We start from the raw sequence: 16543 nt of genomic DNA, 5'->3' as shown, positions 1-16543 counted from the left end.
GAGGGCGCTCGTGGACAGGTCCTGGGTGGCTGAGTCCCTGAGAGTCTTGGAATAAAATTGGGATCTGCTCCAGGGAAAGACAGCACTGGAAAAACAAGTTGCTTTCTTCACCGGAGGCGGCAGTAGTATTCATTCCCAAAACTACTGACGCTGTGAGCAGGATTCGAACCTGCGCGGGGAGACCCCATTGGATTTCGAGTCCAACGCCTTAACCACTCGGCCATCACAGCCGGCTGCGGACTGGGGCCTGCAGAACTATAGCTGCCTATCAACACGCCCGCCTCTTGCGAGCGCTGTCTTGATGTCAGTGCGCGTGCGCTTATGAGGCAACGGCCCTACAGAAGCGGCGACTTTCCAGTGCTCTCTCCCTGCCCCGAGCCACAGTACAAAATGGGCCCAACCGTTCCCACACCGTTGAAGGCAGACAAAGGGATGCCGCTACACCCTGGTTCTTGACAGCTGGGGTCAGCCTCCAAATTCGCACTAAAAGTGCACAGGGAGGGAGACTCAAGTAGCAATGGGATGGCTGGTAAGAAGAATAATCCTTCCATATGTACTACAGAGAGGCGCCCTGTCAAAGTCTGGAAATGTGTCCCCTTCGCAGCAATAATATACTAGAGTCAACCGTCCCAGGCACCGCTGGGATTCGAACCCAGGATCTCCTGTTTACTAGACAGGCGCTTTAACCAGCTAAGCCACGGCGCCGTTGGGTGGGTTGTTGAGTCTAGATGTAGATCAGCTGTTCCTGAGGGTCACTAATCGAGACGACCGAAATAACGGCTACCACGGGGCTTCAGTGACTCATCCTTTCCAAGGTTCCCCCTTTCCTTCCCAAGCTCTGAGCCTGAGGGTTAATACTCTGCACCACCCGCCTCTCTCCCACACCGTTGGGGACCAACTCGACTATGAATGGCTGCGTGGCCCCCCGTCCCATAGCCACCTAGACTGACCTGCTTTCTCAGTGAGAAAGGGTTTGTGGAGAAGAGGGATGCGGGTCCTCAGAGGAGGGAATGGCTCACTCTCACTACAACCTTCCGGAAACGGGGGCGCCACACCTCCCCACAAAGAGCTCCCCTAACCCAACCCCCAAAGTTCATTCCACAAAGTCCTGGTATTTTTTCTTTTTATATTAAAAAATAACAGACACGATATCAAAAACACAAATGTCAGCGGTAGAGGGTACAGCTGAGAACACCTGGGTCCCACCTGAGGGGCAGCACCAGGGACTCCACGGTCCACCAACCTCCCCCACCCCGGAGCAGCTAGGGGTCTGGACCACTGGGTCCTGCTTGGGCCTCAGAGGGCTGGCTCTCCAAATAAATAAACGCAGCCCCAAGCCGCAGGGACAGGGACTCCGGCTCAGCTGGGGCTTGGAGAACCACTTCAGCAGCTTGTCAGCAACCTTGTCCAGGGGAAGGAACGACTCCTCAGCAGGGATGGGAGGTGCGGCTTCTCTGGGCTGGGCTAAAGAGTGCCACCTTCTGTTCTCTAAGAGGCCAGAGGCAGCCCCTGGATCCTGGGCTGCTGACGGGGGGGAGGTCCCACACCCCCTACAGCGGGAGAAGCCGGGACAGTTTTCTATTGGTTGGTCCAGCCACGTCTGAGTTCTGCGAGTTGGGACATGGGAGAAGGAAGCTTCTCATGCATTCCCGGAGGTGGCCCCAAATGTAGTCTAGCTGGTGCCATTTCCTGCGGCAGGTAAGGCTGGACTGGATGAGCTCCCACCTTGTTCCTCCTCCTCCATGGCCAGGTCCTGAGAGCTTGAGACCGCGGCCCCAGCTTGGGCCTGGGCCTCATCACCGCCCTCGCCCTCACCACCACCGCCACCCGCCTCGCCCCCACCCTCCTCCATGGGCTCCAGCCCCAGTCCATCCATTTCCGAGAAGAGTGGGTCATCAGGGTGGCCAGGGTCTTGGGTGCTGCTACCGCAATCCACACAGGCCTTGGAGAAAGAAAGGATATGAGCGAGTCAGGCAGAGTTCTCACTGCTGACCTGCCACCCCAGTTCCCCTTGTTCCCCAACTCGAGAGTACTTCCCAAAATGTATGCCCAAGAAACATGAATCCATACAGATGCGCATGGGGTCAACAAGATTGGAAAATGCATCGTACCCTGTACCCAGACCGCACTATACACTAGCATAAGATTGGCCGAGGAAAGGTCTACCAAAACACACGTGGTTTAACACTAAATAACCCAGCAGCAAATTTAGTGGAATTAACGTCCTTCAGAATTAATGATCCAAGGAACAATGAGGGGATCAGCCCTTAGCCTCTACCCTTTCAACTTGAGCTCAATTCTTTCTTCTCCCTCCTGGCCCAGACTTGACTTCTCACCATCACATCAAGGGCCCGAGGCAGTTGACCCTTCCGGACCCAGGAGTGCACAGCACCCAGTTCCCTCCGCTGGTCCTCTGAGAACCGAGGCTGCTGCTTCTGCATAGCCCGGAGCCGCTCCCGGTCCTGCTTCAGCACAGAGGCCATGTCCCTGCTCCGGGAAGGGGTTCAGGAGGCAGAGAATGGGAGCTGGGGCCAGGGCCCACGAGGCTGGCATTTTTCCTTTACCTCAACTCCCCAGCTCCCCACTCACTGCCTCATGCTCCTCCCCTGAACCGGTGCTCTGGGAATTCAGGCCTTCCAGGACCAGGAAAGCTGCCCTCAGCCTGACTAATGGTGGGGCTCCAAGGGGCGGAGGGCAGAACAGGAAAGCCCCAGAGCAGAGCCAGGCCCAGAAAGAAAACCCCAAGTTAGCTGCAGTGAGGGTGGGCCGCCAGCCTCCCCACTCCTCTGAAGAAGAGGCAGAGGAGGTCCCTGAAAGTCCTCACCTGGAGGGCACCTGATAGGTCATCATGACATGCTGGTCAGCATTGGCCATGAGCAGCCAGATGGGATCCTGGAGCACGTACTTAATGACCTGGTCCCCGGGCTCAGCCCTGGCACGGGCAGCCCCAGCCTCAGCCTCGGAAGAATCGACGCTGCCGAAGTACTTGCTCGTGTGGCTGCTCTGACTGCTGCCTGTAGAGTGAGGGGCGGGCAACCAACAGAGTCAGGCCGCCCGGCGCTCCACCAGGCCTCGCTCAAGCCCACTGGCCTTAGGAAGCAGGGCAGGGGCCCAGGCTGCTTGGCCAAAGTGGGGCCTGGCCTCCCAACCCCCCAGACACTGTCCTACCCCGGGAGGTGTTGTGGGAGGCAGGGCACTCACGCGTGATGCTGGCTGAGGTGCTGCTCCCCTCATGGGAGCCTGAGCCAGACCCAGAGCCCAAGCCAGAGCCCAAGGAGCCCGAGGCAGCAGAGCCCGTGCCAGAGCGCGAGTCCTCCTGCAGCAGCAACTCCAGCAGGTCGCTGGAGCCCGAGAGCGCGTCCTGGTTGGAGGACTCAGTTATCTCCACCTGGGGGAGGGGAGGGGAGGGATTAAGGGATCAGCACCTAGGCTTCCCTTCAACTGCTGCCTCTGGCCGGGAGCGCACCCAAGCCAAGCGGCCTCTTCCCACTCCATGACAGTGGGCCCAGGCTGAGTGACGAGAGCTGGCGCAGAGCAGCGCCGTGGCGCTGGGCCCTTTCCAAGCAGCAGAGGCACGCTCAGAAGTTACTGGGATGTCCTCGCCACCTGTCAGACAGACGGGCCTGTCCCCACTTCACAGATGAGGCAGCTGATTTCTGCCTCATTCAGAAACGCAGCTGGGGCCTCCCACCCCACGACACCACCCTCTGGGGACGCCAGGTGGGCGGGGGGCAGGAGGAAGAGCGACGGGAGGAGCAGGGGAGAGGGCCGCGTGGGGGCCCTAAGAGGATGGGGGCGGGCCTCGGTGCTCACCGGTCTGGCCGCTGGGTCGGCAGTCTCCTCGCTGGGAGGGGGGTGCCCAGCACTACTCCCCTCGACACGGGGGGGCTCCTCAAGCTGCAGCAGGTTTAGCTGGAGCGGGGAGCTGCATCTCGAGTTGAAGAGCAGAGAGTCGGGGCGGCGGGGAGGGCTGGGGGGCGGCAGGGGCAGGGACGGAGAAGGGGAGTGGGAAGCGGGGGCCTGGGGTGCCCCACAGGGGTAGGTGGGTGGGGCAGGGAAGAGATAGTTAGGGAGCACCAAGGCCACCACTGGGGTCACCAGTGGGGCAGGGAAAGCTGCAGGAGACACAGATGTGGGTGCAGGAGGGAGAGGCTGGGGGCCTCCTCTGGGGGAGAACGCGGGGAGGGGGCAGGGCTGGACCACAGCCGGGAAGGGCGGCGTGGCTGGTGGTGGGGGCCAGGGGGCAGAGGATGGCACAGGTGACGGGTGGGAGACGGGGCAGGGGGCTTCGGCCTGAGGGGTCGGGTGCTGGCGGGAGCGCTTGGCTTTGGATCGGCAGTGGTGGCGGCGGCCGGGGGCTGCGGGGCCGTGGCGGCAGCCTGAGGGGAGAGACTAGGGTAAGCAAGGCCCTCGACCTGGGGGTTAGCAGCCCTGCCACCCCGGCCGGCTGCCCTGCCACTCGGACCAGGGAGAGGATAGGCCCCAGAGAGTCTGCCTCCCTGGCCCACACGTAACAGAGGGGACTCTGGGGAGGTGGGGGAACCTTCAGGGAAGACGCGGGAATCACTGACAAAGCGGCCGGGGAAGGAGAGGTTACACGAGGCGGGGTGCTGCAGGTGTGCAGAAGACCGAGGCCTGCTGGCGGACAGCAGGCAGGCGAGGTCGTGGACGAATGGGCAGGTGGCTCCGGTCCAGCAGGCAACTACCAGCCTGGGCGACCCTCCTGCCAGTGGGGCCGTGCTCCGCATGGCTCATGATGGAGCCAAGGTGGGCGGGAAAGCCCAGTTCCTAGCCCTATGCTCGCCTGCAGGGGGCCTCCCTCAGGCACCTGGAGGGCTGCCACCTGCCCTTGAAGCCCTGCCCCCACCCGAAGTCGTCCCAGTCCTCCCTGCCGGTCTACACAGATCTCCCAGTCAGCAGCAACTGAGTCCTGAGTGGGCTCGCTTCCTGCCCCAGCCCCCAGACTGGGCCTGGAGTGGCTTACCTGGAGCAGAGCGCCCCTGCCTGCCTGTCTCAGTGCTGCCCTCCTCTGGCGGCAGCCTGGACCCCCGCCCGCTGGGGAGGAGCTAGCAAGGGGCCATCCCTAGGCAGGGCCCTGGTGGCGGAGGTGGCAATAGCCTGGGTCCCTGGAGCACAAGGATCTCCCTCAAGAACCCCTCCCCCGACAGTCTGGCCCTAGACCGGGTGCAGGCAGGTGGCTACCCAACTCACCGGGGCCCGAGGGGGCCGTGGAGGAGCCGTCAAGTCCACGCAGCCTGCCATGGTCGCGGAAACGGCTGAGGAAGGCCTGCTCCTCCTTCTGGGTGTGCAGGGACAGCACAGCCTTGGTCAGGCCCACTGGCCGGTAGGCACCTGCGGCTGGGTCAGGGGCCACCGTGGGGCTGGGGGCTGGGCTGGGAGCTGGGCCAAGAGGCAAGCCAGGCAGGTCCTCCATCATGATGATGTCTGAGGAAGATGAGACAGGGGAAAGGTCAGAATCACCTTAAGTGTTAGCACACCCACACCACACGGCACCCTCCATGTCCAGCAGCTTAGCCAAAGACCTGGGCTCTGCCCTGCGGCCGAGCCTGGGCCTCCCCTGCATCTCTTGGCCACCTCCCCACCGAGAACTGGCTCTGGGCCTTCTTCCCCGTGTAAAGCCGTCCCAGGGTAAGAAAGGGATACTCAGTCCTCGTCAGTGGCACTACCCTAGGATGACCCCCCCGTGACTCCTTGGAAGGGAAGCCCACACCTCGCACTTCCCTCACTCGTTTTCCAGGTCAATGCCCGAAGACCCTTCAGGGCTTTTCAACAGTCCCTGCCTCGACCGTCTGCGGGCAGCACCTCAGGCTGAACTACACCCCAGACTTTGTGTGTGAACTGACGGTGAGAACACAGGAAGCAGGATGAGGGACAGACAAGGCGGCAGAGGCTGGCGGGCGGGTGGAGAGCAAGAAGCGGCAGCCCTGAGCTAAGACGGGGGCCTCCTTCTCTCCATCAGGAACCAGAGGGCGGGAGAAGGCAGCCAGCAGGAGGGGGGACGCTGGCTGGGGGAGCAGAGGGAGCCCGGGCACCGCCCCCCTCAGCCACGCCCGTACCCGATTCCGGGGGCTTCTTGTCTCCCACATGGACGATGGTGGAGCTGAAGCTACACTGACTGGTGACGGACACCACGCTCTCCGCCTTACTGGCCAGGGCGAGCGGGCTCAGGGCGCCTCCTCCCACCACCGGCTCCTTCAGAGGGGCGGCCCCCTCCCCAGACAGCACTGCCGATGGATCTGTACGGAGAGATGCCGGTTATCGCCCCGCTGGGAGGCTGGGAGAGGAAACCCCAGTGGGGGTGGGGAGAGAGAGGAGAGTGGAGATCTGGAGGCTGGGCGGGGACGGGACAGAGTGAGGTGGGGCCCCAAAGACAGAAATGCAGACGCAGGAACAGAGGACAGGGTTGTGGAGGCAGGATGGCCTGGCTCTTCACCTTTCTCGGCCCCCACAGAGACCGCTCCTGCCCGCTGCCTGTCCTCGTCGGAGGCCGAAGAGGCGGTGCAGGACGAGGAGGAGGTGCACTTGCGCTTGGTCGTGCTGGGGAGGTTGCAGCTCTCCAGGTACCTGAGGAAGCACCAGAAGACATGAGAGCAGCGCCTGAGTGGGGCAGGGCCGGGGCCCAAGCGGGAGAATGGGCCAGGATGGCCTTACCTGAGGATGCTGTCCAGGCAGTTGATCTGCTGGTAGGAGCAACTGGAGGCTTCTTTCCGCTCAGCCTCCTCAGGAGCCGAGGCTAGTGGGGCCTGGGTCAGAGCAGGTGCCACCTCCAGCTCTGGGTCTGCAGATTGGCAGGGAAGGGTCTTGGCCTTGAATGTGCCTGCAGCTGGGCCGAGGAGAGAAAAGCTCCTCTGGGTTGGGCTGAGGGTCATGGGACCCGCCCCGCCCCAGGCCTCACTCCTTACCCACACCCTCACCAACTCACCAGGGACACGGGGCCGGGGCAGAGGCCGGGCCCGGGACTCAATAAAAAGCTGCTGCCCCTGATGCTTCACCAGGTGCACGTCCTTACAGATCTGCTGGAAGGTCACCTGTGGGGCAGGGCAGTGGGCAGCATTGGGGGGGCGTGGCCAGCCTGGGGAGCCCAGAGCCTAGCGCAAGAAAAAGGCCCCAGGGCTTCCCTGGTGGCGCCGTGGTTGAGAGTCCGCCTGCCGACGCAGGGGACGTGGGTTCGTGCCCCGGTCCGGGAAGATCCCACATGCTGCGGAGCGGCTGGGCCCGTGAGCCATGGCCGCTGCGTCCGGAGAGGCCACAACAGTGAGAGACCCACGTACCGCAAAAAAAAAAAGAAAAAGGCCCCAGTGGGGAGGAGCAGAGATCACTATGAGAGCAGGACGAGAAAGAAAAGGAGGTGGACGCGGCTCCTCTGGGTTTGGCAGTGCTGACTCTGAGAACAAGGGAATGGGAGACTAAAGGGGTAAAGTGGCAGAGAGGCACTCACCGGTGCAGGAGGCCCAGGTCCCTCGGCGTCACCCCCATTGCTGGCACTGGAGGAGCCAGGGCTGAGGAGAGGGCCTGGGGAAGTCACCTGGCCGACTCCACAGAACCCGGTAGGGCTGGGGCTGTGCACAGGCTGAGGCAGGAAGAGCGACAGGTCAGATGTCCAAGGCCTTGTTCCGCACCCCTTCCTCATTCTCAAGCCCCGTCCCCTCAACTCTCACCTGTAACAGCAGCCGGTGGATCTGCTCAGAGAGCTCCTGGATATCAGGGTCCAGGGAGAGAGCGGGACTGGGGACTGGGGGAGTGAACACGTCTTCATTCAGGGGCGCCCTGCGGGGTGGGAAGGATGAGCTGAGCCCTGCCCCCTCCACACTGGCCCGCCCTCCAGGGCACCACCCACTTACGTGCGTACTTTGTGGCGGCCCAACACAAAGGCCACCTTGCGGCTCCAGGGGTGCACGAAGCCAGCCCAGCTGGTGTCCATGGTGACGTACTCCCCATTCCGGGCGCAGAAGCGGATAGGGGAGTGGTCAAAGGGCTGGCCAGCCAGCTGCAGGACTGAAGGGAGTGGGAAATGAGGTGCGGGTCAGTGGGAGGGAGAGCTAAGTAAGGTTGTGGAGCCCCCTGGAGCCTCCCCCCACCCGAAATCCAAGAGGCCAAGGCGCTGAAAGACACAATCACAAGGACAGCTGTTAGGAAGCCCTGGAGACAGCCGGAAGGGAGCGCAGGATGAAAGGAACTCACTCTTTTTGTGGATGGCCAGCATGAGGGGTCGGTCCTCGGGATGCAGGAAAAGGAGCACTGGGGCCCCCAGGAGGTCCTGGGGGAGGTAGCCCAGCAACGGGGCGGCCCTGAAATGACAGGAGGCATCAGAATGGCCAAAGCCTCGGCCCTGGACACCTCCTTTTTCTCCAGGTCCTGACCTCACCTTTCATCCACATCCTGGAAGAGGCAGCTGGGCGTGTGCCTCGTAGTGAAGATCCTCTTGTCGGGGGGAATCCGGGGAGCTGAGGCACAGAAAGTGTGGCCATTGGATTTCCTCCAGAACGGTCCAGCTCCTCAGCCCTCCATGCTGCCTCAGGCCCAGGCTGGCTGGCAGACAGTTCTCTCCACAGCTCTGCCTTGGGCCCTCTAGCCTACAAAGATGGTCTGGACAATCTTTGTGCCCCATGCCGATAATGAAACTGAAAACCAAGGTACTCTCTTTTGCCTTCTCCTAGCTTAGGGCTCTCATCCAACTCTACCTCTAAAGAGGCGTTCAAACCCTCATTTTAACAATACCTTCTGTGTTCCAAAGCTGTCTCCCACACTCCCGTCCTGCCTCACCCCCAGCCTAGAGAAGGCCCCCTTCCTCCTACCCCAACCAGGCCAGGCGCCTGGCCCGCCCACCTTCATAACCAGAGTGAATGCGCTCTGCGATCAGCAGGCAGCACGGCTGTGCAGGGGCCCCATCAGAGACCCGGATCTTGGTCACATATGGGGTTAGGCGGAATGGCTGGTACCGAGGCCCGGGATCTCGGTCAGGACCCCCTCTAGCAAGGAAGAGAAAGAGGCATTAGGGACTGTCAGTGAAGAGCCACCCACCACCCACCTCAAGGTCATGGGCCACACAGCAAAGAAAAACGGGGTGTGGGAGGTGCAAGGGGTCTGCTCCCACGTCCCCTGCCTACCTGATACGGCAGAAGACAGACTTCTCCTGGGTGAAGTCCTTGAGGCCTGAACCTGAGACAGACCAGGAGGACAGTAAGCACAGCTCCCCATCCCCTCCCTGGGCTGAGAAGAACCCAGCAAGGAAAAGCCTGGGGCCCCTGGCCCCTCATGGCAGGTGCTTCCTGGAACTGCTCATCCCTCCCCCCAAGCACTTCGGGACCTCACCTGCCGAGGCCCCCGTGCCCCAGGTGGGCAGGCGAGATGGGGCAGTGGAACCATAGAAGACGCCCACATCCTGGGGAGCCAGGAGCTCTGAGAAGCGGGCACCGCGGAACACATCCTGCTTGCAGCGCAGCAGGATACCTGCCTGCTCAGAAATGTAGACGATGCGGCCTGTCAGGAAGGAGACAGCCACGGAGAAAGTATCCTAGGCGAGAAAGCAAAGACAAGAGCAGGTTCAGGAGCTGTGGGAGTGGGGCTGGGGGTGCGTCGGGATACAGAGGCTGGGCTGCGCTGACCTGGTTGCGAAGCGTGTACTCAGATGTGATGTGCTCCAATTCCTCCAGAGTGTAGGTGGACATGTCCATGGCACAAGGCTCGCCCTCCTCCAGGCTCCACTGCTGGTAGTATTCCTGGTTGGCTGCAGGGTGCGGGCAGCAGCACACTTAGTGAGGAGACTGCCCCCATGGTACTAGCCCAGGACCTGAACATTGCCCTCCCAGGAAGCACCACTCACCTTGCACCTGCTTGACACAGGCCAGTGCGTACTGCAGCGTGGCCAGGGTCCCAGAGCGGCCCTTGCCCCTGCGCTCTGGTGGCAGCCGAAGCTTGAGCTCCCGCAGCGCCGTCATGAGTTCTTTCTGGGTCCTTGCCCGAGCTGACTGTTCACTGCTGCAGGGCCCACAAGGAGGGAGCGGGTATAGACATTAGCCCCAGAGCGTGGCCCCCAGCCCTCTCCCCCAGCCCTCACCCCACGAACCTGCAGCCACTGGTAGACGGGTTGTCCTGCTCTGAGCTGGCACTCAGGAGGCTGTAGGCAATGGAACTGCTGGGTGGGGATGGGCTCTGAGAGTTTGTGCTAGGGGAGAAGCAACAGACCCAAGATGAGGAGAAAGTGGGCAGCAGCACGGGCCTGTCTCCCAGCTCAGTCTGCTCAAAAGACCACTCCTAGCACCTGCAACCCATCCAAACACACCTCTTGCTGCTTTCAGTGGTGTCCAGCAGGGCCGAGTCCTTGCCATTGCCGGAGGAGGAGCTATGTGAGCTCCGCTGAGATGCACCCCTGGACTCCGGTCCATTGGACTCATTGCCGCTGGAGCCATTGCTGTTGGCATCCGTGTCGTCAGCCAGGCTGGCGCCAGGACAAGGTCGATGCTGTGGAGGCCCAGGGGATGGAGCCCCTCCAGGACAAAAGGATTCCCCCGGCCTGGGGTCCCCTCCCCCATCAGCCCCTTCGAGGGGGCCGCTCATGTCTGGGCCATGGGGAGCGCAGGAGAACAGGGAAGGCGGAGAGGCCACCAGAGAGGCACGAGGGGGCCGGGAGGCCTGGCCAGGGGAGCGAGGTGGGAGACACAAGCCTCAGAGAGCTGAGAAGTTTGATCACAGCCAGCGCCTGAAAAGAGAGACCAAGAAGGAGAAAAACCTGGGCTGTAAATTCACAACACCTGCCAATTTCATTCAGCCTCCTCCCTTTCAGGTCCCCACGCTCCTGAGACCCAGGCTTCCAATATGGAGCCTAAGCAATTTGTTTCCTGTCCGCGTACGGGGCGGGGGAGCGTCGGGGGGCTGCAGGTGGAAAGGGGCCTCTCTTGGTCCTTCCCCCACATCCCCTGCCAGCGTGGCCTGAAGAGGTAATACCTAAGCGGTCGACTAGAAAGAACTTCAGCTGTGAGCCACAGCCTGGATACTTCCCATTCCCAAATTCCCAGCAGGCCCCCACTCCGCCTGGAACTCCAAGGCCTCGGAGCAGGGTGCGAGCCTGCCGCCTTCTATATTTAGGCCTCCGGGCTAATTTTATCCGGGGGCGGTGCCACCTCCGCCGCACATGCGCGCGGACTTGCGCGGCCCCACCACGCGCTTCCGCCGCCACTGCGGTCGCCAGGGAAACCGACGTCAGCGGCTGAGCTCAGTGGTTGCTGGAGGGCCCGCAAGAGGGCGGGGAAGGGGGCGACCCCTCCCCCATTTCTCGGCGGAAACGGGGCAACGACACACTCCCGCACTCGCAAGCGCGACCAGGGGTCGCCCACCTCTAATAGATCCCCAGTCCCCGGAGGGCCGAGTGGCCGTAGGAAGAGGGGCAGCCATCGGGGTTTCAGAGGCTGGCCTTGCTCCCCAGGGCAAAACACAACCACCACCGCCCTCCGCGCAAAAGCCCCCAGACTGGCGCTCTCCAGGATCCCAATCATTCTGGTTAAGACAACACAGCCTTTCCTCCTCTTGCCCCTGCACCTTCTCCCGACCCCCAGGACCGAGGCCTGCCACTGTCAGGAACCCAGGAATCCTCTCTTCGGTCCCCTACTTTTCTATACACTCGCCGCCACCGCCACCCCCCCCCCCCCCCCAGCCATCCGAAGCAGACACACTCTGCTCTGACCAAGGGACGGACAAAGGCCAGAGACGGCTGTTCCCTTACTCTCTCCCTCCAACCACACCCCCAACCTCAGAGCATTTTCTGAGCTTCAGGAGAAAAGGGAAGGCTGTGGCCAACAGCAGGAACTAGCACCGGGAACGAGATGTTCCAGTTTGAACCGGGCTGACATCACAGCCGGCGCGAGGCCAGGGACTGGAGGAGGGAGCGCGGGAAGCGTGGAAAGCCCGAAGGGGTCCTGGTGCTGGGGCAAAACCGGAGACCCCCGAGTGACAAAGGCAGCAGGGGGCATGCCTGATGAGGGTCAGGTGTGGGGCCGGGGCAGCTGGGAGCTGGGGGCAAAGCTGGAGGTAAGGTAGGCAGGTCAGGAGTGCGGACGCCCAGTGCAGGATTGTGAGGAATACCTAGGTCCCCGGGGACAGGGAGCGGGTGGACAACGGCAAGGAAGGCGGATTATTGGTGTGCCGTCTGAGTGCCCAGGCCGAAAGCGGCCCATCAGACTGGAAGTGGCGGCAGTCAGCCTCCGGGCCGAAGACCGGCCCCTGGGGTGGCCGCGGAGATGCTTACCTGGCCGCGCGAGCGCCCTCCGGTCGCCTGCCCGCCGCCGTTGCAGCCCGCAGCTGAGTGCAAGCTCCGCGGGGCCAGGAGGCGGGTTGCATAACGCCAGGCGCTGCCCCTCATTGGCCTCCTGCCGGCGGAGCCACAGGCCCCGCCCCCAATTGGCTGGGGATCTCGTCCCGGCGCCTGATTGGCTACTGGCCCCCACTGAGGTCAGGGCTGTGTCACACACACGGGCGCACGTGGATCTGGGTGCTGGCGCTGGGCTGAAGGGCCCCAGACACCACAGCCCAGCCAATGGGCGCGGGACGCCTTGTACAGTAAATAATGGAAGGGAGGGGAGGGGAAGGGAGGGGAGGTAAGCTGTCCCTCTTCAGAGAACATACCAGGGCCACAGTAGGTATTTAAGATAACTCTACTTCCTGAACCGACGAGCCTTGCACAACAGGACACCCTGGCCTTGCCAGGGGTGGGCAGAAAGAATGCAAACCTTAGGAGGTGGGCCAAGCTGGATGAGACAGCTGGTCCCTGGGAGGAGATGGACAGAAAACCCAGCTTGGCCTTTCCTAGGTTCCCCTCCCCAGCCTTGTCATCACAATAGAGCCCTTTTACCCAATCCCTTCCTCTGACACTTCAAATCCTGTGGACAGCTAGGAGGAGGGTAATCGAGGGTCCACATCTGAGGAGGGGGTGGAGTGGGGGGAAGGATGCAAACAATAGAAGGGGCAGCCAGAGCCAACAGGAGCTGTGAAGGGAAACAATGGCAGGTGTTTCCATGGCCAATCAGAGAAAAGGTCACCGGGCAACCTACGTGGTGACTAGTGCTTCTCTCCTGAGGATGCAGCCACCCACAGTTACGGCTGCACCAAAAGTAGGGGCCAGGCAGCCAGGGCTGCAGGGGAACAAAGCGGTGGCTGAGAGAAGAGACCTTAGACAAAGGTGGGGTGGCAAGGGCTTCAGGTCCCCACCGCAAGGAGAAGAGAAAGCCAAGGACCTCATCACCTGTCTCCTTAACTGTATTCCGCAGCCCCCAGGAGAGAACCTGACACGCAGTAGGTGATCATAAACATGGTGACTTTGTAACTAGAGCTAGGGGAGGGGGAGGGGCCTCAGTAATAGAGAAGGAGCTGGAAATTATAATTTTTTTTTTTAAGAGGCAAGAAGCAGAACACTGAGTCCTAAATTTGGGGGAATAAAGTGCCAGCTTGGGCCGCGAAGAGCTTCAGTTACACAGACCCCCTCCATCCAAGACTGATGTGTAGTTCCTCTCAGGGCTCCCTGGAAACGTGGGTGGCAAGTGAAGAGGCTGATGCTGACGTAATCAGCGTGGGTGCACACGCCTGTTACGTGGCCTAAGCTTTCCTTAACAATTGTGTTCCCCATGGGGGGGTGGGGGGGGGTGGGCAGGGTCAGGGCTCTGTGGAAAAGCTTACAGAATAACCCAGAAAAACCAAAGCAAGAAAACACAGGAAATAAAGGATTGAGGAGCCTGGATTCTCAGTCTTCTCTCCTTGAAAATGCCCCCCCAACTCATATATTGTGGCCCAGTCCCTTGTCTCCTTTTCAGACACCTCTTCTCTGGAAACATCCTTTTTCTTCTTCCTCAGCACTCCTTAGGGCTCTAGATGTGATCTCCCCCGGCACAGGCGATCCTTGCTCTCCACCTCCACCTCCATATTTTCCTTTTGCGTAGACAAAAGGGTCCAGCGCTCCAGCAGCTCTCAAGGCCCTAATCAGGATCCTGCCTCACGGTCCCCACAGTAACCAGACCCTGCTGCCGTCAATGGAGGAGAGGGGGCGGGAGGCGGCGGTGACGTCAAGCGGAGGAAGGGGGCGGGGCGAGGCAGCCGGGGAATGTGGGGCAGGGAGGCTGGAGAGGCAGCGGTTTGGGAGGCGGCCAGCCCGAGAGGGCGGCGGCCAGAGAACTTGGGAACATCATGTTCTTTTGGCTGGTAGCCCAGGACATGCACCCAGCCTGGACGCCTCCCCCCAACCCAACGATAGCCATCCTGTCCCAAAGCCAGGGATTCCTGGAGAGAGGATTAGGAGGAAGGGGTCCCCCCCTCCCCCGCCCCCACGCCTGGCTCTCTTCTCCAGACTCGCATCCGCCCTCCCCTTGGCTTGCTCCTACAGCTCCTGGCATTGGCTTTCCCCCTCTTCCAGACTGTATACATCTGCTGGCCCGATCCCAAAGCCAGGGCGGGTAAGTTGGAGGCCAGGTTCTGCAAGAGACCTTTGCTCCTTCCCTGAGGCCCCCTTCAGAGCCTGAATCTCTTGTTACTATGGTAGCAGAGACAGGGAGGAGGGATAGGGAGGAGAATGGGTCTAGGATGAGGAACTCGAACTGGGAAAGAGCAAGTGGCCCAGCCTGGGGCCTTGGATCTTGGGAGAGGGATAAAAGGGAGGAATGAAGGTTTGGGGCTGGTGCCTCAAGACAAGAACCAGGAAGAGGGAAATGGGGCGGGGGTCACCAAAATTTTCAAAAAAAAAAGAATATGAGAATAGTTCCCAACCACAGCATTCACATAAATCTTACACCCTGTCACTGTTCTTTTGTCACCCTATAGCAATTTTCTTTTACCTAAAAAAAAAAAAATTAAAAACATGACCCAGGCATTGCGCTGAGCACTTTACATACATTATCTTATTTAATCTTCAGAACAATCCTGTGAGATGGGTATAATTATCCCCATTCCACAAGGACCAACTAAGGCTCAGAAGTTACCAAACTTGCCTAAAATGTCTCATAATCAGTTCTCAGGCTCTTAACAAATGGGACTCAGGATTCAAATCTGAGCTCTGATAATGGCTTGTCATTCTGATTTCTTACCCTTCAGGAACCTCTGAGGTGTTACCAGCTCTGGGAACCTGGGCCTCTCAAACACTCAGCCAATTCTAAGTTTGGTGCCTAAAACACAGACTCCATCCAACCTCTCCTCTACCCTGGGACATTCAGTTTGCACTCTCCACACACTTCAAATCATCACAGTCCCAGTTTTCACATGCTCACAAAGTCCTTGAGATCACCCTAGCAGCCACCAGCCCCAGTGACTTCCTAGGAACCCCACTTCCTCACTCTTCCACCTTACCGCAGGTCACTTTACCACAGGCCTCGTTGCTTGTACAGACAGATACCAGGGCACTCTGTTGGTGCCTCCTCACCGCCAGGGGCTCAGGAAGACAAGTATACAACCAATCTGCACAAGCCCATCCTCCCTCTCAGGATCCGACAGTTGCTACCCCACGTTTACTCCCAAAGATGGCTCCGAGTCCCAACCCCTCCCCTTTACACATGAGAAAGACATCCAGAGCCCTGATGTGACTAGCTCAGGGTCACACAAATCATCACCCCACCCTTTTTCAAATCACCGTATCCCCTTTGGTACCCTCTCAACTGCCCTAGCAGGACCTCTCTCCAGCCTCAGAACCCCTGCCTATTTCAAGTGCTTAAGGCACCTACCAAAACAGCAGTCACGCACTGGAACGTCTCCCACCGGCTCTCAGGGGTCCTGTCCCGTACCTCCCTGGGAGTAGGGTTCTCAGCTCCCTCAGTTCGCTGGCTTCTGAGCCCCTCCCCGCGGCAGTCAGGGGTACAGGGACCCTAGGGCCTTGAGGGATTTGATGTCAAGGATTCCCGCTCCCCTCTCTCTAGAGCTGAGTTCGCAGCCCCTATTCCCCCGTAACCATCAGAGCTCCCACCGCGGTGATCACGCATTTGCAAGATCCCCCTCACGGCAATGCATTAACACCCCTCCTTACAGAACCACCGTGGAAAAACCCATACCGACCGCCGCTCCTCACCCTCCACGCCTGAGCACTTACCGCTCAGCGCGCACGCCGTCCAATTTCTTCCTAACTAGGATCAAGGAGACTTGGATTCGCTTCTCCAGGCCCGCCCGCCGACCAGGATGCCACGCCCCTCAAGCTTATTGGCCGAAGGGCGCCGACCCATGCCCCGCGCCGCGTGCGGCCGCGCAGCCCCCGCACTGCCACCATTGGCGCCGCCCGCCTCCCTCATCTTCTCATTGGTCAGTTTGCCAACCAGCAGTGACAGATCCACGTGCGGGAGGGGCCACCCTAGCACGTTGATTGGAAGCTGACCGAAAGCCACGCCCACATCCACCTCCGAAGTTCTTACTGGCTGTGGCGGTGTCCCCCGACCCGCCTAGATCGGTGACGCGGACGCCAGTCCAGTCCTCCATATTTTCTCATAGGCTGAGAAGTCCCGGAGCTGTAGAGGACACGTGCGGGCGATCTCACGCGGCAACTTGTTTACCTAGAAGCTGGGGA

The 16543-nt window shown here is 60.7% G+C and overlaps 1 protein-coding gene across 6 annotated transcripts; it reads right to left on the bottom strand.

The window, feature by feature from the left end:
• Nucleotides 1-1104: 1104 nt before the first annotated feature.
• On the bottom strand, nt 1105-16527 carry PER1 (period circadian regulator 1). Of its 6 annotated transcripts, none has more exons than XM_079904794.1 (23): nt 16076-16144; nt 10304-10720; nt 10088-10186; nt 9845-9999; nt 9627-9748; nt 9334-9535; nt 9129-9180; nt 8848-8990; nt 8387-8465; nt 8203-8309; nt 7863-8016; nt 7680-7788; nt 7460-7591; nt 6944-7049; nt 6673-6844; nt 6455-6585; nt 6078-6257; nt 5212-5445; nt 3814-4379; nt 3202-3388; nt 2825-3014; nt 2337-2487; nt 1105-1942 (listed from the first exon to the last, which is right to left on the bottom strand). In XM_079904794.1, exons 2-23 carry the CDS (start codon nt 10576-10578, stop codon nt 1673-1675), a joined length of 3816 nt encoding a protein of 1271 aa, XP_079760920.1. In that variant the 5' UTR covers nt 10579-10720; nt 16076-16144; the 3' UTR covers nt 1105-1672. The 6 variants fall into 6 exon arrangements, with proteins under 6 accessions (XP_079760920.1, XP_079760921.1, XP_079760919.1 ...); XM_079904795.1 differs by having other exon boundaries at nt 6673-6799; XM_079904793.1 differs by lacking the exon at nt 16076-16144 and adding an exon at nt 16392-16527 and having other exon boundaries at nt 6673-7049.
• Between the last annotated feature and the right edge of the window lie 16 nt (nt 16528-16543).

This window comes from Stenella coeruleoalba (genome assembly GCF_951394435.1).
Source record: "Stenella coeruleoalba genome assembly, chromosome: 19".
Taxonomy (NCBI): Eukaryota; Metazoa; Chordata; class Mammalia; order Artiodactyla; family Delphinidae; genus Stenella; species Stenella coeruleoalba.
This window is presented reverse-complemented; position numbering and strand designations above follow the sequence as displayed.

Excerpts from the sequence above, each read along its gene's own strand:
- PER1 (XM_079904793.1), bottom strand. The coding sequence starts at position 10,578 with ATGAGCGGCCCCCTCGAAGGGGCTGATGGGGGAGGGGACCCCAGGCCG. Across the intron at positions 10,187-10,303 it reads ACCACTGAAAGCAGCAAGAG|CACAAACTCTCAGAGCCCAT; the intron begins GTGTGTTTGGAT and ends CTTCTCCCCTAG. Across the intron at positions 3,389-3,813 it reads CCGACCCAGCGGCCAGACCG|GTGGAGATAACTGAGTCCTC; the intron begins GTGAGCACCGAG and ends CCCCTCCCCCAG.